A 22,308-nucleotide genomic window follows, 5' to 3' on the forward strand; every position below is an offset into this window, starting at 1 on the left:
CCTTTCTGAGTTGAATTTTGGTATTCGAAAGAGTAAAGTAGAATTCTACTCTGAGAATATCTTTCAACACTGTTAGGGGGGAAAGGCTTTAACACTGGTAATTATGAATGCCTTGGCTTTGCACAGTTGAAAAGTGACACTACAATGAACTCCTTCTCCATCTGGGCCAATTGAGTGCTGGATCCATAATTGCAAAGTCTAAATACCCAATACATGCAGGGTGCCAACGACCCCACTTGAACTTTCCCTTGAATGGGGGCAACTGAAGAACTACGGTCTAGCTCAAGTATTGGAAGTTGGGAGTGAAGAAAGAATTGTAGCTAATAATGTTCTTCAAGTCATTCAACCAAATTACAAAGCCATCTAAACTCTTTTGCCGAAAGTTCACACTCCTGCAGGTAAGAATGATTAAACTCAAGATCCTTTCAGGATTGGGAAGATACACGAGTAAAAGGAAGCTACCAATCAGACTAGCTTGGTGCCATAAGATCGTAAACACGGTATACTGACCGTACGTCTCGGAGTCTATCGGGCAATTTCAGGTCAATCTGAAATTTAAAAATCCATTTTTTGGTCAATCCAACCGATCTATATTGGCTCCAAATTGTTATCGGGTCTCCGGCTTTACCGATATGTCCGATACGGGCAGTGATATACCGATATGTCCGATACGGACAGTGATAGCTAGAATGGCAATGGGTAACTGTGGTGTTGTTCCAATCAATGCCAAAAATAGAATATGAGAAATCACCATCCATACATAACAATTGTTCTGCTAAGCCAAGTACAGTCTTGAATGACAACATATGAACTATTTTTCTACCAAAAAAAAGAAGAAAAAAATCCTAACTAGGGTTTTTTTCTGACGAATAGGGGAGGGGAGCAGAGGATCCCAGTTCGTATTCTATCCATTTCTATGGATAAGTATATGTAGAACTTGTCGAACTTAACTCCCAAGACAAGTAAGCTTTGCAAAGGTGATCTCTTTAGCATCTTTGTTTTAACTAATTAAGATTAGGATTAGGATTAGGATTAGGATAAATTTGGTCAAATCTTCATTGAAATGGATAAAACGTTGTCACCCATTCAGTGACCCTGTAAGATTGGAAATAATCATTAATATATTTAGAAGCCAAATATCCTTCTGATGTTCTAAAATAGCATCGAAGATTCCAATATTATTATTATGTGTTCGAATGGAACACGAAACGAATCCCGCCTACTTCCTGCAAATCTTTTCAGTTTCCTGCCTCTTTGCGTTCGTATTCGTCTAAAGGTTCCTTCTCCTCTCTCCGTATAAGATAAATCGGATTCTCATCGGTACAACCGAAGAGTCAACCCTTGCTGTGATCGTATTCTTATTCTTCATTTCGTTTGTTCTTTGGTTGCAGGTTTGATGCAATTGAGAACTGAAAGTGTTTTGTTTTGTGGTAGAAGCGTAGCAAATGATCTTGCCCACAAAGAATAAAATCGATAAGTGATTTTCGAGGGCCAGAAGCATTGAGGTTGCAAAGGTTTCGCTGCCGCAGATGATGGGTTGGGTGAGAAAATAGTCGTTTGGATCTCAGATTTGCTGCAGTGGGCAGAAAATGTGATATGGATTTTGTACGAAAATCAAATCTCCTTTTTTACCCTGGAATTGCAGAGATTTCATTGGTCTTAAACCTCTGATGTGTCGATGGAGAATTTTCTCAATTTGGAATTTGGGTTGTAGCTATTCATTTTATTCAGAGAGCTTAGCTGGATTTTATGAGCAATTATTTTACTAGGGTTCCGAATCATTAATGTAACGAATAAGAGTAAGATTGGAAAGAGATATCATTGTCGTCTGTTTAGTGGTGAGAGTCTGAAATTCAAAGGTAGTCCCATCTATAAGAGTTCTCGCCGGTGAGCGGTTACAAAGATTGTGTTTTTTGTTTAGTTCGATTCCATTTTGTTTGTGAAGAATGTCTGGCGGAACACCAGTTGCAGGTGGGTTAATGAGACAGAGACATAGTCAGGGATATGGCTCTAGTGGAGATGACCTTGAGGACGATGCCTGCTCAAGATTTCAGCAGGCGACCCCTCAAAACCCTAAGCCTCGGACATGGATTGAGGTTGTGGAGATTATTCTTTGGGTTGGCTCTGCTACATTCATTATCTACTTTGGTGATCGACATTCTAATCTCATATATCTTTTATGGAGGGATGATAGGATTAGGAGGTAAGAACATCTTTGCCTTTTTCTTTTTTCTGTTATTATTCTTTCTAATTCCTCATTGTTGGTTTGATTTGTGTTCATTAATTTGATCTAGTCATATTTGTTTGTTTTTATTCCATTTGTGAAAATGTCACATTTCCTTCCTCTCCCAGAATCCCCCCTTTTATTTTTTTTTTCCCTTCAAACTTGTTTTGATTGCAATAAAGATTCTGGAGGAAGACGTATATTCACTGTTAGTTTATTCAGAATTTTTTATTTGGAACATTCAGTTGTTAATGCGTAATTTGTATCCTTATTCATATCTTGTTTGTTTCTGTTTGTTTATCTATCCATATGGCCTTGGCTTTTATCTGTATTTGGTCTAAAATCCTTCTTGATGAGGGTGTACTAACATTAGTCTTCTATAATGCTGAACTGATGACACACTGCCCTCTACTAAGATACTGAAGTGAAAGCACTACTCTTGAGTTCAATTAATTTCATCGGGGAACACCACTTGACCAGTTTTCTCTTTTACTGGGATTGCAAAAGGTTATGGATGCAATAAGATATAGGGGCTTCTAAGGCTTACCAATGGGCTATCCTCCATCAAATTTAATGATTGAAAGGCAAGAATCCATGTAGTTGACCACATTTAGTTGGGAAAAGGCTTCTTGTTAATTATTCTTGTTGTGTATGTTGCAGTCCTCAGAAGGCTCTTCTCTGTATGGGACCTTAAGTCTAACTCATCTGTTACTGCATTGAGCTGGATGTTATGAAGATAACCAGATCTGAAGTGGATGATGGCAGAATTGTTAGTACCTTTTATACCTGAAGTGGATGATGAGTGTTGAAACTTTGTAAAATCAGAAAAGAAAATAATAAATAAAACAAATCAAGAATAGGAAAAAAGAAGGCAAACAAGAGAAGAAATTGCTAACCACTCATTTCTTTGCATCAATAAATTGTTAATTATAACTGTACCCCCAAAAATAATTATTAATTATCAGGACAATATAGGAGGAGAATAATAGAATATTGGAGGAGAGTAAAGAAATTGATATATAAGTGATTTGTGACAGAAAATCATGACATTTAGGGGTGCCAGCCACTAAAATAAACTCAATGTTGTTCCTCCCAAAAAATCTTGGTAGTTATATTCTGGGAATTTAATTATCTTTAGATTCTACCACCTTGGCAACTAGGTTTTAAGACATTCAAAACTGCAAACAGATAATTCATTCAAGTAGTTTACCTTTAAAGGAAACTGACCTTTAACTTTTACGTAGGAGATGTACTAGAACAGCTGAACTTCTTATTGCTAGCAAGTTACAGAGGTTTGAAGTTTGGATGTCAACCTTATTTTAATTTCTGTAAAAATTCAGGATTGCCTTCTTTTTTTTTAACTGTTCTACATGATGTCATCTTATGATAAATAAATTCACTCAATGGGAGAAAAGACAACCTGTAGGAGTGCAGTTGGCAACCAAACCACCGAAATATCTGCTGACAAATGCTTCTACATCAGCAGTGAAGTTTCATCTTTCAATTGGCTAACTAATATAAAGCTCTATCCAAGATTTGACAATCTGGTTTCATGGCAATATGTCAAACATGTTAAAGATCACTTTATGAATGTAACAAAAAGTGAATTCCTTGCATTATTTCAGACAGATTGTCATCTTCTACGGTCAAACTTAAGTTTCTTTGTTGCTATTGTAGGTGGCCATTTTATCTAGGACTGGCAGGAAGTATTTTGAACATTGGAATCATATTTTATAATAGTCTTCTGGGATGGGGTTTCAGGAAACCAGATGAGAAATTGGAAATGTTGACTCCATCAACTGCACCAGTTGTGGCTGTAATTGGGATTGTCTCCTTCTGCTTGTAGGTCAAATTTTTTGTTCCATCCATCTCTATATTCTTATCAGTAGATGCTCTAATACCCAACAGTTTTGAAACCTCATCTTAAAGTTTGCCTTCTTTTATAGGCTGTGCTTTGCTCTGTGGCCAATCTGGAGTTTTCTGACTCTTCCTCTTTTGGTATAGCTTACCCCTGTTATTGGCTCCTCATTCAATAGTTTTATAGCATTAAACATTTATGTTCTAACCACTTATTACATATTTATCGCAGTTCTCGTTGTTTATGGCTTGCATAGTTGTATCCCCATACTTGATGATTGGAAGATTACGGCCTCAAACAGATGTGCTTCGTATGGATTGAGCTTGGCTTAATGTTGTAATTGTAGTGATGTGATGCCATTGGGTTCAGTGGAGGATTCTCTTAAAAAGCAGATTGGTTGCAGAACTAATGAATTTTTAGTAGTTTTGGTGGTTGGCTTTCTCTGGTGATGATGGTGTTGAAATGAAATCATTTACAGAGCAAGTGATAGATTTGTATCATGACGTGTGAAACAAACATGTGCCAACAAAGTTTGCTGCTGGATAGGCTTTCAAATGTTTCTGATTACTCCTTTAAGCAGAAGTAAACATTCCCCAAAAAATGAAAAACCTGTATTTTAGCAGTGGAGTGGTTATGTTGGATTAATGCTGAGGTTTAAGTGTATTGTTTTATGCACTGTACCCTTTTCAGATGTGGTATCCTCTCCTTTGGTCTTTCAAATGAATTTGAAGAATTTCATATCATAGACTTGTGAGCTGTATTCTTTCTCTACTTGGTTCAAATTGTCAGTTATGACCTTTCCCTTGCTCTGATAAAGCTGTCTGGATTATTATAAATCACACTTGGATGTTGCATATGATGCCTAACAGATTCACTCAAGAGAAAAATTTTAAAGGTGTTTCTATATACAGGTTAGAGACTAGAATTATCTTAAAGACCTCAAAAAATTCTGTATTAAGTTGAAAAATTAGCAATTCTTTTCAAATTTCTCTGAAACTGCAATTCTTTTGTATCATTTGCATTTTGCCTTGTTCAGGTAAGGTTAAGGTTTCTTTCTCTCTCTCTCTCTCTCTCACACACCCCCCCCCCCCCCCCAAAAGTCCCCATGTGAATACTTAAGTTTATTAACTTCCTACAGTATGCATAACGTTGGGAAGTATAGAATCTAATAGCTTTGAATTGATAGTGTTAATTGAAGCATATGGGATCTTTGTATTGGATTGGTCCTTGTATATTTTAATTTGTATTGGATTTATTCCTTGTGTATTTTCATCCTTCTTAAGGCTCTAGCTGAAAAAATAAGGTTAGTCACCGTTTGTTTGCTGAATTTGAAGTGGGGTGGGAAATAAGGGGTGGGAAAAAGTTTGAAAAAAATAAAATTTTCATAAAATTCTAAAATTCCAAAATATGATTTGTTTGGTTCAATAGGGTGAAAAAATTGACTGATAAACTTCTCTTAAATTAAGAAAACTTGTTTGACAATGTATCATTCTAACTTTACCACCCCATCTATTTTCAATGTTTCACTAAATAAGTGAATTTTGAAGTGTGAAAAAACAACAAAATTGGACCACATTTAAAATTATTTCTTTTGCTTTCCTTTCCTGTTTTCCCAAATCATTACATATGGAACCCACATTTGAAACCATGCCTATGTCCTTTGGATATTATGAATTAAAAGGCCCAGATGCAAAGGGTTTTGGGTGACTTGCAGAGGAAGCATAGACGTTGAGCTTTGGGTACCAACTTTGATGTTGTAAGGTGGAATTAAAAGGAAGCATAGAGTTGAGTTTGGGTACCAACTTTGGTGTTGTAAGGTGGAGTTAATGGAGGACTATTCTGTCAAAGAGTTAGGTTTTGTTTAAAAAAAATTCACTTCCATTCCCTTTACTTCCCCTTGCAATGAAACAAAACCAAATTTCCTCCCCCATTTGGCATGAAGAAATTCTACATCAATTCATGTCTATCAACTTGTGTTACTTCTTTATGTTAACTAGTCTGATTTTGTTTTCAAATAACTCAATTGTTTATATCATCCTTTATTCTAATTGTGATATGCAGTTCTTATTTTTCACTTGTTGAATTAATCATCCCTATGATGACTTGAAGTTTGATAAACATGGAAGAGCAAGCCTCAAAGATGACATATGTTCTACACAGACAGATACAGATTATGCCTTACTTGATTAATGAATCTACAAGTTTAGTGTTTTATGTGTTGATTGGTATTAAAATTTTGGAAGACTTTATGAATGATCTACAATTCATAGTGGGAGAGGATTTATATATATTATTTTTCAATACAAGTTTTAAATATTTTTTAAAAAATTATTTTGCAGAAAAGTAATGCCAAATATATTTTTCAGTGAAAAAACTATTTTATAGATTAGTTACCAAACACTTTGCATATTTTGATCTAAAATAAGTTTCAATGCTGATTTTTGAAAACTAATATTTTTTATTTGAACAAACAATAAAACCTTACATTCAGACTACTTTAACAAGTATCTTATAAAAACACATTAAATTACTTTTATAAAAACACATTAAATCATTTTCCTTGAGTCTAACAAGTAAATTACCAAGCATAGGGAAGTTAATTTTATATACGAATGTCGTAAAGGAAAGTCAAATATTGAAGGGAGAGGACAACTAATATTGAAACTACTAGATAAATAAAATTTGTGATCAAGCCAACATGTATCATCACGAAAATAGGTAATATTGAAATCATGGATAAACTAATCAAGTAAGAAGATAGTGACTATAGAATACTTACAAGAAAGTCATTTATATGTATCATTAATTTTATTTAGTCAACAGATAGATCAATCGGACAACTAAAGTTTCTATTCATAACCTTATACTCATTGAATTGCAATAATTTCCCTTACAACTAGAAATCTTCTCACTGTTCATCTGTCTACTATGTCATAAATTCTCGAAAGAAAAACACACACACACATCCAAATGATCTATTTAAAGTTACATTTAATTCGAAAGAAAATTTCTATCATTTTTGTTTTTAAGTATAAGATTTTCTTTATTTTTTTTCTTTTTTTCAACGGGGTGTGTTAGTAATGGTGACAAAATCTGCCTTAGTCATATATTTTGGTGGCCTTTCTTAATTACATTGTGCATTGCAAGATGGAGTTACTTCTTTCATGTTTGCTAACTCCTTCTCAACCATCTCCATATGAAGTTCCTTCCTTCATGTTTATTTTCTTTACAACCATCACCATAAAGACTATAAGTCCATGCCTATCTATTAATTGTCTCAAAGCACACCTCCAATGCAGATAAGGGTGGGACCAAAAGACAAAAAGTAAAAGTAACCAAAGTCCTTTATGAATGTAATATTGTGGACTTTGATATAAATAACTAATGAAAATTTTCTATGGAAGGGTAAAAAGAGTGAAATTTTGACCTGTTTTGCTGTCAATTCAATCCAAATTTCTCAAAAACAATGAAGTTAGTCCAAGTCAGGTACTCTCTTTATGAAAGTCGATGAAATTTATAGCTTCTTTTCTTTGCTTTGAGGAGTTCTTGTCCCTTAATTTCTAAAGTTTTGAATTGAAAGAAGAACATTTACTAATAAAAAGCAATTGCTTAAGGCAAATATTAGAGTATTACTAGGTCTGTGCTTCTTTCATGCATCTTTACCATACATTAGGAGTAGGGTTCATGTAAGACTTACTAGGGTTCCCTCCTCTTATTCATTTTATTAACATTTAGAGGATAAGTCTACTTCTTATATGTAGTAGAAAAGTATGAGAGAATCACATATTTCAACCCTGACAGGTAGAAGATCTAAATTCCAAAGGTTATGCTCTAAGTGGACATGGACTCTCTCCCTCACTTGTGAGAGAATGAGATGATGACTTTGAGTGCCTTGTCATATTTATTTGTATCATTTGGTACTAAAATTTTGAAATTGACATTAGTCCTCTACTTTAACAAATGATTGCACTGTTGTCTACCTATAAAGGAAAAAGGTTACCCTCTAATGCAAAGGAGGTCTTGCATGGCTTTATTGTCTCTGGGGTCAAAACTCTATGATTCAAAAATCAAAACACAAAGAAAAAGTGTTGTTATGTTATTGTAATTTGTAATGGCCAACTGTGTGTCATTATGAGATAGAAATATTGAAAATGGAAAACTAGTAGTGATTTTATTGTGAATGAAAAAACCCAAGAGAACCAAAAGGATATAAAAGCTTACCTTAATTTGTGGGTGATCCATTCATCATCATTGAAAGAAAACCTTCCTCAACTCCCCACCCCCTTTTTCTTCTGAGAACTAAATTTGAAAAACTCAAAACATGTGGACTAAGTTTTCCATCTCATGTGGACTAAAGAAATCTCAGATTAAATTCATTCACAAATCACATTAAGAGGAAATAAAGAGCACCGCAGGAAACTTGGGGGCATATAGATCAAATTAAGTATCTTAGTTCTCTGTTTGGAATATACATTTCAGTTTGTTCAAAGAGAGAGAAACAAATAGAACAGCAGACTTTTTATCAAGGTTGTTGTTTACTATTACAGAGTAATATTTTGGTATTAATGAGATAACAATGATATATACTTCAAGAGATGCTTCAGGATCTCTATTTCTGAGAATGTAATCCTATGCATCTTTCCTAATTCTAACTCTACTCTTTTGTTTCTCTCAAGGATATGATTTATGACTGATAAGTGATAATCATGGTTGAAGAACCAACAGATTAGGAAATGTAATTCTTTCACCTCTTTGGATACCAGGACTGAAATAGTAGACATAAGATACAAAAACAGTATTCATCAATGATTAATTTATGAATCCAATCGCTCTTCAAATTCAATTTTTAATAACCAAGCACGTTTATCTTTTCTAGCAGACTAGCAATAGGTGATGATATTGATTCTGGGTTTTGGTTTTGACCATCAAAAATCAATTTTTACATCACATATACAACTTCCCAAAGCTATAGCCCAAACCCAAAAACCCTCAAGTGGAGTAGGCAATCCATGTGGGTCCTTTTGGCTTGAGAAATTAAATCAATGGGAAAAAAGCATCGGGTTTGGTGGAATTGTGGGCCTCTGGATCTCTGCCGAAGGTCTGAACTCTCTGAATTGAATTAAAAATTAAAAATTGAAGTTCAAAGACCCAAACGAGCATCATTTGACCTCTTCTTTCTCTTTTTCTCGCATTTTCAATAAGTATGAGTCGTCATTGTAGATTTGTCCTTGCACTGTTGTCTCACTCTCTCCTTCCAACTCCCCAAGTCGAACGACAACTATTTTCCAATCAATTTGCAGCTTTAGTTCCTGCTTCCACAATATGACGAGCGGGAAAGTGTAAAGCAAAGCGTTACACTTTACGTCTTTACCAATTCTTTCTCTCTCTTCCTCTCTTTAATGGGTTTTTTTATGGGTAAGAATCCTCTCTTTAATGGTTTAGGTTCGAATTTTGTCCTCCAGTGAGGTACCTGTTTCTTGTTAAAAACTCTAGCATTTGTTAGGTTGCGGCATTGAGGTGATGGGCCCTGTATCACACCGAAAATTTATGGGAGCGATGCAATGCCTCTCTCTGTCGACCTCTATCTCTGCACCTTTTTAGTGCCCTCCCCTGTTTACCATTTCTGCTCTGTTCTGGATTCCTCTGGAGCAGAGAATTTGGTAGTGTGCGTTTTGATATCTGAAGTAAAAAACCTTTTGTCCTTTCGGTGTTTCGTGTATGGTTTTCTGATTTGGGAGTTGGGTTTGAAAGATGGCTGGGTTTTGGTGCAAAGCTTGCAGCGTTAATCTCTTCGGACTCTGGGTTTCGTTTCTGGGTGTTTGTGAGATGAATTTTTTTATCTTTTAGGTGAAGTTTAGGAGATGGGAGAGTTGGTGCTATTGGGTTTCTAGTTCACCTGCCAGATTCAGCAATCCTAATCGCTCGCCGGTCAAGTAGAGTGAATTGATGGCGACTTCGGGTACATGTTTCGTTGACAAGTTGACTACGTATTTCGTCTGAGTTAGGTTTCTTGTTTGTGAGTGGGGGGACCTTGGAGATGGAGTTGTATAGACCATCTTTCTGATACGTACTCTGTTTTTGCTCGAAAAAGTTCCGAGTTCATCTGCAAGAGGTATATTTGATTTACGAGGTTGGTTGTGAAGGTGGAGGGATGGTCAGTGTATCAGGTTGATGAACCATTGGAAAAGGCAATATGGAGAGAGGGATTCAACCGCCATTGGTAAGTTTTCTCCTCCTCTTTTCTGCAATTATATTTTATTAGTTTCAGATCTTGCTTATGTGGACCATACCCAAGCACATTTTTGTTTTAGGGCTTCTTAGCTCCTTCAGTAATCTGCTTCTTCTATTTGATTGTCATCTGTACTTTCCATTATTTATCTTTTCTGTACAGCTTATTAATTTTTATTCTACGGAAATTCATGCTGTCCTTCTCTCCTTTTGATTGCTTCAAAATAGAGGTTTGGAGTTGGCAGAGAGAAAATAAAGTAGGGATGGGCATCCTTGCTTCATTGATAATTCGGCATCGGATCTGGTTGGGCTCATTATTGGCTTTTAGCTGTTAGCTGGCTTTTATTCATTTCATATCTGAAGTATACAGAACCGCCAACCCTGGTTCTGATCTGAATTGGTTGAGCGTGATTCAGAATTCTTGACCCTAGATATTGGAACATGAAGAAAAGAAAAGATATCCTGATATAATTGTTGTTTTTGTTTGTTCCCCCAAGTTTTCAGCTCAATAAATTTGCAGATTTTGCTACCAAATGTAAGTTTTATTGATTTTCTGCTATTTAACTTTCTAGAAAAAAAAAAGGAAACAAGGCCAATAAAAAAAGAAGAAGAAGAAGATCAAACATGAAACTAATCTAATTCGAAAGATTTTTACCGTCACCCGAACCAATTACATTTACTTGATCCATATTGCTTTAAGGGAGGAGTTGCTCAAGTTAACCATGAGGATCCCAAGTTTATGTACCAAACCAGATTTTGTCAATGAACCTGCCAACCTTCAAAGCTGCTTAATCAAGCATTTGCCAAGGAAATTACTAGTTTATTTTCATTGCTAGTTAAGAGAAGGGAAAAACAGTAATCACTAGTTGACAGACTCAACTGACCTGGATCCAAATGTAAAGTTTGTGACAGCAACCTTTTCTTTTTCTCTATTTTGTCCTGCTATCTAATGCCATGAGACATTTTGATTGTGATATGGACTCAGCACCATCAGTTTGATCTGTATGACAAAAAATGTTATTTACAAGTAAAATAGTTAATTTTGAAAACCCATTCTTTAAAAGTTTAATCTTGATAACCGCACAGGCCACAGCTCCTTCATGAGGGCTTTTGAGGAAGATTGAAAATATATTGGACCACTACTTCATTACTGCCATAATATTTGGTTGTAGGACTATCGACCACTGGACCTGAAAATTCCGATGCCAGTCCATTTTTTGAAAAAAGCACTGGTCAGATGATGTTGCAAATAAACGCTATAGCTTTGTTCCTAAGACTGCATTTGTTTCTCTATAAATTATCTTACTGCAGAAATATATTATTTATAATGCTTCATTTATATTTTTGTCATATAGCCTTTTACTGGTTATACATGCCCATAAACACATATGAACATGATTGAGGGATGGATAGAATCAAACCATGGATGTCAAAAAGCACCATTGATGTTCGCTCTATTTCTGGAAGTTCTAGACTAACCATGTCATCCCTGGATATGACATAAATCATACAATCCACATGACAACTTGCCTTACCTAAAAACTCTTCTTATCATCTGTTTTATCCTTCTTCATGAAAGTTTTTGTGGCCTCAAGCCTAGATGTAACATGACAAGGAAACCTTGCCTTACCTAAAAACTCTTCTTGTCATCTGTTTTATCCTTCTTCATGACAGTTTTTGTGGCCTCAAGCCTATATCTGAATAAAAGGTTTAGTATCAGGCAGGCTTTTAGTCATTGAGGCCCAAGTTTCAACTCTAGTGTTGAATTTTCCTCCCAAGTTGACATGTAGGTTAGATACCCAATGTGCTAAAGTCACATTCATGAGTTTGCTTGTATTATGTATTTATGTACATGATTTGCAGGTGCTTTATGCTTCAGATCTCATATTTTGATGCTGAGGTGCTTTGAGATTCTCCACTAAATATCTTTAAATTTTGATTAAACTTATTATGCTTAAAATATGACCTAGTATTTTGTTACTGATCTCTCCATGATACTCAACCGTGAATCCACAATTATCTTTCATATTATTATACATGCCTATATCATCAGAAAGTGGAATGTTACATTTGTCATTTCTGGTTACAAATTTTTTAAGCCAGTAGTTGCCTTCTCTAGTTCTCTTGTCAAATACAGAACTAGTCATATTTTGTTGACTTGACATGGTTTCCTTTTTGAAAGTTATCATATTGAATTGTCGCCAAGGGAAGCCCAAAGACTAACTACTGGCATCCTCAGGTTGACACCACTGCATGTTTCTGTAGAGTAGATGCAGGCCTCAAAACTGTTGCTGGAGCCAAGAAATTTGTTCCAGGGACAAAGCTTTGCATCCAGTCCAATGTCAAACCAACCATTCATCCTTCCAGGCACAAGACAGCCCGTGGAGAAAGGAGTAGAAATGAATCACCTCTGCTCCCTGGGCTTCCTGATGACCTGGCAATTGCTTGCTTGATCCGAGTCCCACGAATTGAACACCAAAAGCTACGGCTAGTTTGCAAGAGATGGTATCGTCTCCTTGCTGGGAATTTCTTTTACTCCCTTCGCAAGAGCCTTGGGATTGCAGAAGAATGGATCTATGTGATAAAGAGAGACAGAGATGGGAAGATATCATGGCATGCCTTTGACCCTATATACCAGATGTGGCAGCCCCTCCCTCCCATCCCTGGAGAGTACTCCGAAGCCCTTGGATTTGGGTGTGCTGTCCTCAGTGGCTGTCACCTTTACTTATTTGGAGGAAAGGATCCACTTAAGGGATCGATGAGACGAGTCATTTTTTATAGTGCTCGAACAAATAAATGGCACCGTGCCCCTGATATGCTACGCCGAAGGCATTTATTTGGTTCGTGTGTTATTAACAACTGCTTGTATGTGGCTGGTGGGGAGAGTGAGGGAATTCATAGGTTCTTGAGATCTGCTGAGGTTTATGATCCTAACAAGAATAGGTGGTCCTTCATTTCTGATATGAGCACAGCTATGGTACCGTTCATTGGGGTTGTCTACGAGGGGAACTGGTTCCTGAAGGGACTGGGTTCTCATCGCCAGGTCCTGAGTGAAGTATACAATCCTGAGACTGACACTTGGTACCCAATTTATAATGGAATGGTTGCAGGCTGGAGGAATCCAAGTGCCTTCTTGAATGGGAAGCTCTATGCTTTGGATTGCAAGGATGGGTGCAAGCTGAGAGTCTATGATGAGGCAACTGATTCTTGGAACAAGCACATTGACAGCAAAATGCACCAGGGCAGTTCCCGGGCCATGGAGGCTGCAGCACTTGTCCCTCTAAATGGGAAGCTATGTATTATCCGTAACAACATGAGCATTTCTCTGGTGGATCTCTCCAAGTCCATCAATCTACAAGCTGCTGATGCAGATCAGCTCTGGGAGACCATTGCAGGGAAAGGGCAGTTTAAGAATATGATCACAAACCTCTGGTCAAGCCTTGCAGGTCGCAGTCGCCTGAGAAGCCACATTCTTCATTGCCAGGTTCTCCAAGCTTAAAGTCACCTGGATTTTTGCCCCATCTCAGAGTGCAAAAATAGAGATCCCTCCAGTAGCCATGTTTTACCTACAATAGTCTTACATTATAAAGTACTATAGTATATTTTCTCTTGATGTTAATACATGGAGTCCTGTTAAAGTGTTAAGTGCCTACAGAGCCTAGCAACCTAACAATTAATGGCACTTGTGTTCAGAGATCCACAAAAATGTTGAGTTGTGGTTGGGAATTCCAGGATATCTATTCTCAACCTGTTCGTTTGACTTTTGGTTAATCATTATAGTCCTTACTTTCTAGTTTCTACTCTTAGAAGTCAACCCAGACCAGTTTGACCTCAAGGCGAAATCTTCATACCTAACCCAACCAAAAACTTGAAAACTTGAGTCTCAGATCAGTGTTGACAGCCATCTGGCCTGATTCATGCTGAGTAGAACTGGGCTAGGATTAGGTCAGGTATTATCTGTTGCAACAGTTGCTGCTGGTGAACTGCTCTGGTTTTGGGTCTTGAAACCAAATACCCAAGACATGGGCATACAGCATGTATTGGGACTTGGGAGTTACATGCTTCTTTATGCCAGTGACAGCAAGCATCAGGAAACTTCCCTTGTTTCTTCAAAAGCCCAAAATTTTTGAAAACATCTGACTTTTCTCGAATGTTAAGATATCCCAAACATCAATCACTCTTCTTGTTTTGAAAATCCCCATTTGCTACTGACCAGAGTCACCAAATTGATTCGTGTCTAATTTATAGCCAAGAATCAGTGAAATATGAATTTCGTTTTATTCAAACATAAGAAAGAACAAAGAATGATCATATTAGAATTTAGAACTGACCTAGAGTAGCTCTGATAAATAATAAGCAATGCAAAAGTTGTTTAGAGTGACACGGTCATGTGCAATAGAGGAAGACCTAAGATAACCTTAAGAGTAGCAACGAAAAATGATATGCATAGCTTAGGTTTTTTATCTGGCATAGCCTCAAATAGAGCTCTAATTTGAAGGCAGAGATCTGTGTAGCTGACTTCATTTAGTTGTGACAAGGTTTCTTATATGGTATAATGTAATGGTTCTATGGTGTAGTGGTTAGCACTCTGGACTTTGAATCTAGCGACCTGGGAGTAACACATAAGTCTACTAACCACCGAGTGGAAAAATGCCAAACCTTTAGGCTCGAAACCGAAAAGACATCCATTATCGCGTTAGCAGTCCTAGGTACATATGAAATGATACAATTTTCAAAATTTTCTGAGAAAATAAATATCCTGAACTAGTGGGGCGATGCTGAGCAATGGCTGTAACTCTCCTCCAACGAACTTCATCAGCTGTTGGCTATCAGATTCAATCTTAACAAAGATATAGTCAGCTGCCAAAAGAAACATGAGTGACTACTCCTGTAAAAAGAAAAAGAAAAAAAAGTTTTAGCCCCCCGGAGAAGGGTGGTTGGAAGTTGGAACGTGAATGTAATCTATCCAAATTTCAAATATTTCTCAACCTTTTTGCAAGTTTAGCCTCACCAGGAAACCGCACCAGGGGAAAAAGTAGGAATATGTTAAATCACCCAGCAGGTCAGATCCAGGCTAATAGCAGTTATACTAACCCCACCTTCCAAACACATTGAACAATCAGGCAACCGCTCCATCTAGAACTTTAGGCATTACAGTTGACGAAGAATATAATCATTTGTCAGTGGGCCAAGTAATTGCTAAATTTTGGAAACTTATTTATATTTCAACTTCTATGTTTCAGGATTACAGAATAAATAATAAGACGTAGATCGCATGAAAAATCCACAAATCCATACTAATTTTCTCCTGGCAATCAACTACAAAAGAATACCATACAAACAATCTATCTTTTAGGATCTTCTACACAACTTCACAATAGGAAGAGGTCACAGTCACTAGTCAGCAGAGGTAGCAGGGACATGGAGAATTCACCAGGACCCAGATCATGCAAGGTACGATCGTGCCAATGAAAAACATGCCTCCTTCCGCCTTTTGTATTCAGCATAACGCTTGAAGAAATAGTCTAGATAATCAAAATTGATCGGAGACACCTTTGCCTACACACAGCATAGAGAACCATATAACTAAGATTTGGATCACTGAAGCAATTCTTAGAGCTGAAGGAATACTGAAGATTACCTGGATCAGTGCCCATAGAGCCCAATATAAATGTGATGCTAACATGTAGGAATTTGTCTCAATGTACAATGCTTTGAGATCTTCATCAGACACCTGGTGGTCAAAGAGGTAGAGTTTATTAGAAAACCAGAGGGTGGGTGTGCTTAGAATCATGGTTAAGCTAATTGGCAGGCACCAAAGAGAATACTTTATTCGGAGGGTTGTGGTGTGATGGGTCCAAGCATGTCCCAAATCTTCAAATCTTTGAGTAAAACAAACACATTTTAAGTTCAATGACCCAAATCAATTTTCCAAGTCCACTTATTTTTAAGCAAACATACTAGCCCAAGCAATCAAGATTAGGCTTTCAAAAAGGAAAGCCACTAGTTTACAAGGCCTAAAGATTATTCATTGAAGCAAGGCAACACAGTCAAGTAATCACCACCTGATTGTGTAGAAAAGGTTGCCAAAAAAACGAGGAACCAATAAGAAGTTTTAAAACCATCACCGTAATACACATGCTCAAATACAAGTCTAAAGTTTAAATTGCTAATTATCCAACTTGCTTACCTCTTCTGGTTTGTCAGGTTGCAGATAATGCCTAAAAAAGAGATATTGAGCATCCTTATCAGGGTACCTACATTAAGACAAAAGACCCAACAATCAAATCTAGTTTTTCACCCTTTAGTAAACCTTGAAGACAAAAAAGAAACAAAATAAATAAAGAAAAGCACACATACAAGTTATAGTCACATTCAAAGCCTGCATATTCATTGAAGTGGTTTCCAATGTCATAGCCTCTAAAGCTGTATGACCCATACTCAAAATCGATTAAGTAAAGTTTCTCTGCAAAATAAAGAAAAGCACACATAGAAGTTATAGTCACACTCAAAGCCTGCATATTCATTGAAGTGGTTTCCAATGTCATAGCCTTTAAAGCTGTATGACCCGTACTCAAAATCAATTAAGTAAAGTTTCTCTGCAACTGGAATAATTTAGAGACAAAACCAAGAAAAAAAAATTCACAAATAAATCCAGGAAAATAATGATAATGCAGAGCTAACAAAGCCACCCAAAGATGAAGCGTAAGGACATTCTATCTATGGAACTTGAACCTAAAGATACAAATTAGATTGTCATGCAAAGGGATAATATATGAGAAGACTCTTACCTAATGTAAACAAAGACAAAAACAAGGAAGAGTGGGAGATTGAGAGGAAGAAAAAGATAAAAACATGCTGCAAATAACTTTACATACTTCATGGTCACATTTGGAAAAAATGAAAAAGAAAAAATAACAAATTACCCGGCCAGCTAAAATTGCAATGGAAAACAATATGAAGCTAGCTCCAAACTTTCAATCAAAACCAGGGAAGAAAAAAAAGATGCAGTGAAGAAGGGGGAGCATGACCACCTTCATCTTCGTTGAACATCAAGTTTCCAGACAGCAAGTCATTGTGAGCAAATACCACAGGTGCATTGAGAAGGTCCGTCAGATCCTGTTGAATAACCCCACATTAACTCATTCTCTTAAATAGGACCAAAGCTCTAAATAATCTAAAATAGGCATACCCAGTGCATGACACTTCCACCATTGTGGTGTCTGGTAAGGTCCTAATGTAATGCAGCATTACCCCTGCAGGCTGTTCCCATGCTCAAATCCATAACCAGGAGATAACTCCAAAAGGACTTTTGATCATGAAAACTATACAACTGATGCGAGAAGGAAATTAACCATCATCCCACATAACTAACTGATGAAAAGTGTATCCTTATATACACAAAATGTTTGAAGAAGCTGCAAAGTCGTCAGCTTTTTCATATCTTGTTTATCTCCTAGTCTCCTCTGAATAGAAGGATGAATTTTTCATAGCCATCGTCACACTTGCTTAACTCTTTGCATTGTCTTGGTCCATTTATCTCTGAGAAATTAATTCTCTTTAATTTTCTCAAAGAAATTAAATTCTTTGGATGGAACACTAATATGAACTTAGGATACCTTGAATTCTGACATGCATTATAAAGAATTCCAGCAAAGTATATCAATTAATTGAAAGGTACCTTGAGTTCCAACACTGCATTGCGAACTTCTTCAAATGAAATTGTGTCATACATTCTCTGCTTCTTGCTATCCTCAAATTTAAGACCAGAGGCTGCAACCAGGAGTGTCAACAGATAAACTTCTAATAACTAACACATTCCATTTTGAAAATCAACCTCCTGTCCAGAACAGGACTTAAGCAACAAAAAAAAATCTTGGATGGATACTGCCAAAGCCAAAGAAAACATCATTAACCAAGAAGATACCTTTCCCAAGGAACTTGAAGATGTCCTTCCACAACTGGGGTTCTCGAGAACCAGGAATTTGAACTTGATGGAATTTACGAAGTTGCCTTGCAATTTCAGCAGCCAGCTTTCGATTTCTCATGTCTACCAATAAAGAAAAGAAAAGTTTGAGAAAACGGACAACATTATCCAGTTGAGAATTTGAGAATGCATACAATTATGTTCAAACAGACTCCATTTTCTGTCAGGTTTATTCTTTGACTCTACTGAAAGCAAGCTTACAGTTCAATTTGGCAGACAAGGAGGCAGCTCAAAGGAGCAAATGTATTTAGCCTCACAAAAAACTAAACATTCTATCTACATTGGACAGCCCTTGTCACTCACCAGGATGCCTTGGTTCTAAGTAAATCAAGGAAGTGCAGTAGCTCAGAAGCATCTAGAATCACATTGTAGAACCACAGAATTTTGTATACGAGCCCTGAGAGACTGGAGATGTTGAATGCTAGAAGCCCCAGCCACAGATTGGCCATAAGATGGTTTCAAGATTATGTAAAAATAAAAAAGCGAAATTATGGCCTTTGAGCAGAATTTTTCTTTTTGGGGTACATAAACAAGTTCAAAGACCCAAAAAGAAAAAACAACTCTGAGAATAACTTTTGAACAGTAAAAAGTGGACCTTTACATCGTCTGTGGTTCTCCATAAATTTCATCAGTGCCTAACCGAAGGTATAATTCAGAAGTTATAAGTCGTTTAAATCTCTGACATGAAACACCAACACCCATCAGAAACCCCCCCCCCCCAAAAAAAAAATAAAAAAAATAAATAGATCCATTACAGCATCTAAAAGGCAGTAATCAAATGCAATGAATATCCATTATCTATTTATCATACATACCTGATGGAGAAAGAGTATGAGCATGAATGAAAGATTGCACCATGCCATTTCCAAATATTCCAAGTAGCCTGGCTCCAAATCCCGCAGCTGATAGGTATTTAATGGCCTAAAAAAGTGAGTAGTTAGTAATTCTAAGTGAAGATGGACAACCACAGTACCGAGCATGAAAAGTAAATTCATTTAAAGGAAGCCAAGTCCATGAATAACATGAAACTTCATTTTTGAGAGTGAAAATCAACACTTAAGAACTTATAAACAGAAACAGAGGAACCAACCTGCAATTCCCGTTGTCGATCAATAACATATTCAGTGTTTGGCCCATAAAGTCGAACAGTAAAGGAAACTTCATTTTCATTATCTTCTCTCAAGGATACCTTTAGAACTGCAAGAACAGAGATAGAAATTTCGATTATATTCTACGGAAGGGATGAATAAGGGACATTGGATAGAGAGCAACTTAAGTTTATCATTGAAATAGAGTTAAAACCCAAGTTGGACCTACGGGTTATTACGATGGACTCAAACAGACTTTATTCAATTTCAAATCTCAAATAATCAGTCGTATTAATCCATTCTATAACTAAACTCCGTTATGCAACTACTTCTCAGTTGTATTCCTCATTTAAAATCTAAAACTCTGAAAAAATGAAGCGTTAAACATAGTCGTTGCTCATGATTTCTGAGCGAACTAAACATACTTCTTAAAGTCACCGGTTAGAGAAACAATAGCTTGCTAAAGCATACTGTAACCCTAATACGCTAATCAATATCTCAATGGTTATAGAAATAAGATTGACTCACGGAGATTGGTTATGCCACCAGAAACAGTCTCAACCGAGAAACGAGATTCATCCAATTGCGACCAATTCTTGAATAGATCCTTGCACAAGCCTCTGGCGAAAATGGAAAAGGAATAAAACAGAATCTGTCAGCTCATTCGCAACTTCCAGGGATGGGGAAGCAACAAATTTCAATAAAAATTCAAAAGAAAATGTTTTAAATCAAACGAACATGATATGTGGCTTCATTTGAGGAAGAGGGAGGCTGGTATCCACAGTGATAGATGAAGAAGGAACGTCTGAAATGCCATTTTCTCTAACTTCCTCTGCAACTTCCGTAGAGTCCCAGATCTTCACCGCTCCCATCTTTTCTCCTTTATCTATCTTTCCCTTTTTTTCGCACAGCTTTTCTACTATTGAAACTAAACTAAGTTAAGAAGAAATATTTGGCGAATCCAGAGTTTTCGGAATCCGGAGCTTCTGGGTGAATAGCGATACAATTAAGAAATCACCAAGAACCAAATAAGCCTGCGTGGGGAACAGTGGTGCAAGGAAATAAAAGGGAAGATGCAAAGAAAAGACTTCAGAGAATTCAGAATCATATGTTTCTGGGGAGACAGAATACTTCATGGCAATGGTAACGGCAATGGCGTCAACAGGGGCCCACATGATCAAAGATGGGGAAAGAACGAGGAATTCTGATTTTCTACCCCCATCGCCTTCGTCTTCATCTATCGCCATGATTTTAGGTTTAGGGCTCTCGTATGATCTTGTATCGGCCGATACCGATACTGATATACTTCATTACTTATAATTCAACGTTGGATTGGAATCTCCTCATGGTCGTGTTACTTCTCTCTGCCATTATGCCACCAAAAAAAAAAAAGTGATTGGAGAATCTGCTGAACTGGTCGGTAAGGCCACGTGTAATTTGTTTCTGCCTTCATTGCCTCACTCGTTTCATTGAACCGGTCCAAGTGTAGACTAAACCATAATCCAATAACACGGTTCCGTGTGGCTCTGCCCATGCCAGCTGTGAAGTTTGGTTCACCAATTAATCACGTTTTACGTGTTTCATTAATACAAGCAACATTTACCAAAAAAGAAAATCTCATACAAGCAACCAAACACGGATCATCTGCTTAAACTCAAAATGGTCATAGTTCCTAATAATAGGTTTGGTCTTGGGAGTCTGGATCGTCTCCCCGGATGGACTGTTGATCATGAATTATAAGGAGCCTACAGAGTTAGGATGATGGAATCTATTTTTTTTAATGTTTTATTATTTTTTATTTATGAACTCCACATAATTTGTGATTATAATGCGGTTGAGAGAAATGATCCACACTCTAGTCTAGGCCGGTATTGTTACAAATTACGGTTTCCAGCAATATATGTATCAATTCATATGTCTATATAAATTGGTTTAGACTAATTTAAAATTTTAGTGTTAAGAAAATAATATTAGACAGTTAAAACCTGGAGACCGAATGCTTGAAAGATCCACTAAAGTCTCTCTTTTTTTCATTTTCTAATTGCGAAGGATAGGCTGTGAGCTAGAACTAGAAGAAGAAGATGGGCTGAGTTGCATTCCTTTGTTCTGGCTGTAATACTAATTGATAAGGCCTCGTAGGTAAGTGTTACAAAATCTCGTGCACTGGAACTCATAGTTATGGACCAGAAACTATTAGTATGGCACATTTTATTTTCTAAGTGAAATCCCCTATTATATAAAAGAGTGAAAAAAGTGTTTTCGTTATTGTGGAATAAGAAATCTTCGTATTTTAATGCATTTACTTGATTTATTCAAAGCTATTAGAACGGGATCCACTAAAGTCCTCTTTTTTTCTTTATCAATTATGTTTAGAAGAAGCTTGTGAAGTTTTAAAGCTATCAATTATAAACCATCATCTAACTCTGAATTCAATAACTTCACACCATTGATATATAATTATCATCTCTATTAATTGCCATAGTCCTATAAGTGAAATCCCACCCCCCCCCCCCACCCACCCACCCACCCCCATAAATAGTGTAGAATTATTCCCCTTTAGAAGATTTGGATTTTTTTTTGGTAATAAACAAATTTATTAAAAGCGAAAACCATTAGAAGATTTAGACTCACACACTTAAATTAATTATTACTATTATTATTATTAAGAGCGGAAAGAAGATATCTAGATTTTTTTTTTTTTTTTTTTTTTGTAAGAAGATATCTGGATTTGGATATCGATGGTTTTCACCTTCCAGGAAAGATAATAGACATTCCCTAATAACGTTGTAAGAGAAGTTATCCTTTGCAATAAAATAATCGGTTTGACTTTTCATTTTTTTATATTTTTTATTTTTATAAGAACATATGAAACATCTCTAAAGAATTAGCAAATCTAAAGTATAATAGTTATACACTTTTAAAT

At 36.5% G+C, this 22,308-nt stretch overlaps 3 protein-coding genes across 5 annotated transcripts; 2 read left to right on the plus strand and 1 right to left on the minus strand.

Moving 5' to 3' along the window:
* The first annotated feature begins 1,025 nt into the window (after nt 1-1,025).
* LOC149025128 (testis- and ovary-specific PAZ domain protein) lies at nt 1,026-5,152 on the plus strand. 3 transcript variants are annotated; one of them, XM_089145348.1, is made up of 5 exons: nt 1,030-1,276; nt 1,392-2,203; nt 3,986-4,066; nt 4,171-4,222; nt 4,314-5,152. In XM_089145348.1, exons 2-5 carry the CDS (start codon nt 1,947-1,949, stop codon nt 4,401-4,403), a joined length of 480 nt encoding a protein of 159 aa, XP_089001474.1. In that variant the 5' UTR covers nt 1,030-1,276; nt 1,392-1,946; the 3' UTR covers nt 4,404-5,152. The 3 variants fall into 3 exon arrangements, with proteins under 3 accessions (XP_089001475.1, XP_089001474.1, XP_089001473.1); XM_089145347.1 differs by having other exon boundaries at nt 1,032-1,276; nt 3,902-4,066; XM_089145349.1 differs by lacking the exon at nt 4,314-5,152 and having other exon boundaries at nt 1,026-1,276; nt 3,902-4,066; nt 4,154-4,222.
* Nucleotides 5,153-9,279: 4,127 nt separating this feature from the next.
* On the plus strand, nt 9,280-14,870 carry LOC149025129 (F-box/kelch-repeat protein At1g55270-like). Its single transcript, XM_089145351.1, has 2 exons — nt 9,280-10,302; nt 12,550-14,870. The coding sequence occupies exons 1-2, from the start codon at nt 10,276-10,278 to the stop codon at nt 13,807-13,809; spliced, it is 1,287 nt and encodes a 428-aa protein (XP_089001477.1). The 5' UTR covers nt 9,280-10,275; the 3' UTR covers nt 13,810-14,870.
* Nucleotides 14,871-15,506: 636 nt separating this feature from the next.
* On the minus strand, nt 15,507-20,581 carry EMB1187 (Protein kinase superfamily protein). The gene is made up of 11 exons (XM_089145352.1): nt 20,124-20,581; nt 19,914-20,005; nt 19,388-19,494; nt 19,113-19,218; nt 18,238-18,360; nt 17,992-18,083; nt 17,345-17,429; nt 16,671-16,776; nt 16,501-16,567; nt 15,952-16,044; nt 15,507-15,869 (listed from the first exon to the last, which is right to left on the minus strand). The coding sequence occupies exons 1-11, from the start codon at nt 20,255-20,257 to the stop codon at nt 15,756-15,758; spliced, it is 1,119 nt and encodes a 372-aa protein (XP_089001478.1). The 5' UTR covers nt 20,258-20,581; the 3' UTR covers nt 15,507-15,755.
* Nucleotides 20,582-22,308: the final 1,727 nt, after the last annotated feature.

Source organism: Hakea prostrata, chromosome 2 (genome assembly GCF_041222555.1).
Source record: "Hakea prostrata isolate BN-2017 chromosome 2, UWA_Hpros_2, whole genome shotgun sequence".
In the NCBI taxonomy this organism is placed as follows: Eukaryota; Viridiplantae; Streptophyta; class Magnoliopsida; order Proteales; family Proteaceae; genus Hakea; species Hakea prostrata.

Excerpts from the sequence above, each read along its gene's own strand:
- EMB1187 (XM_089145352.1), bottom strand. The coding sequence starts at position 20,257 with ATGGGAGCGGTGAAGATCTGGGACTCTACGGAAGTTGCAGAGGAAGTT. Across the intron at positions 19,219-19,387 it reads ATCGACAACGGGAATTGCAG|GCCATTAAATACCTATCAGC; the intron begins GTTGGTTCCTCT and ends TCACTTTTTTAG. Across the intron at positions 15,870-15,951 it reads CTCTATGGGCACTGATCCAG|GCAAAGGTGTCTCCGATCAA; the intron begins GTAATCTTCAGT and ends TGCTGTGTGTAG.
- LOC149025129 (XM_089145351.1), top strand. The coding sequence starts at position 10,276 with ATGGAGAGAGGGATTCAACCGCCATTG. Across the intron at positions 10,303-12,549 it reads GAGGGATTCAACCGCCATTG|GTTGACACCACTGCATGTTT; the intron begins GTAAGTTTTCTC and ends TGGCATCCTCAG.
- LOC149025128 (XM_089145347.1), top strand. The coding sequence starts at position 1,947 with ATGTCTGGCGGAACACCAGTTGCAGGTGGGTTAATGAGACAGAGACAT. Across the intron at positions 2,204-3,901 it reads AGGGATGATAGGATTAGGAG|GTGGCCATTTTATCTAGGAC; the intron begins GTAAGAACATCT and ends TTGCTATTGTAG. Across the intron at positions 4,223-4,313 it reads TTCTGACTCTTCCTCTTTTG|TTCTCGTTGTTTATGGCTTG; the intron begins GTATAGCTTACC and ends TATTTATCGCAG.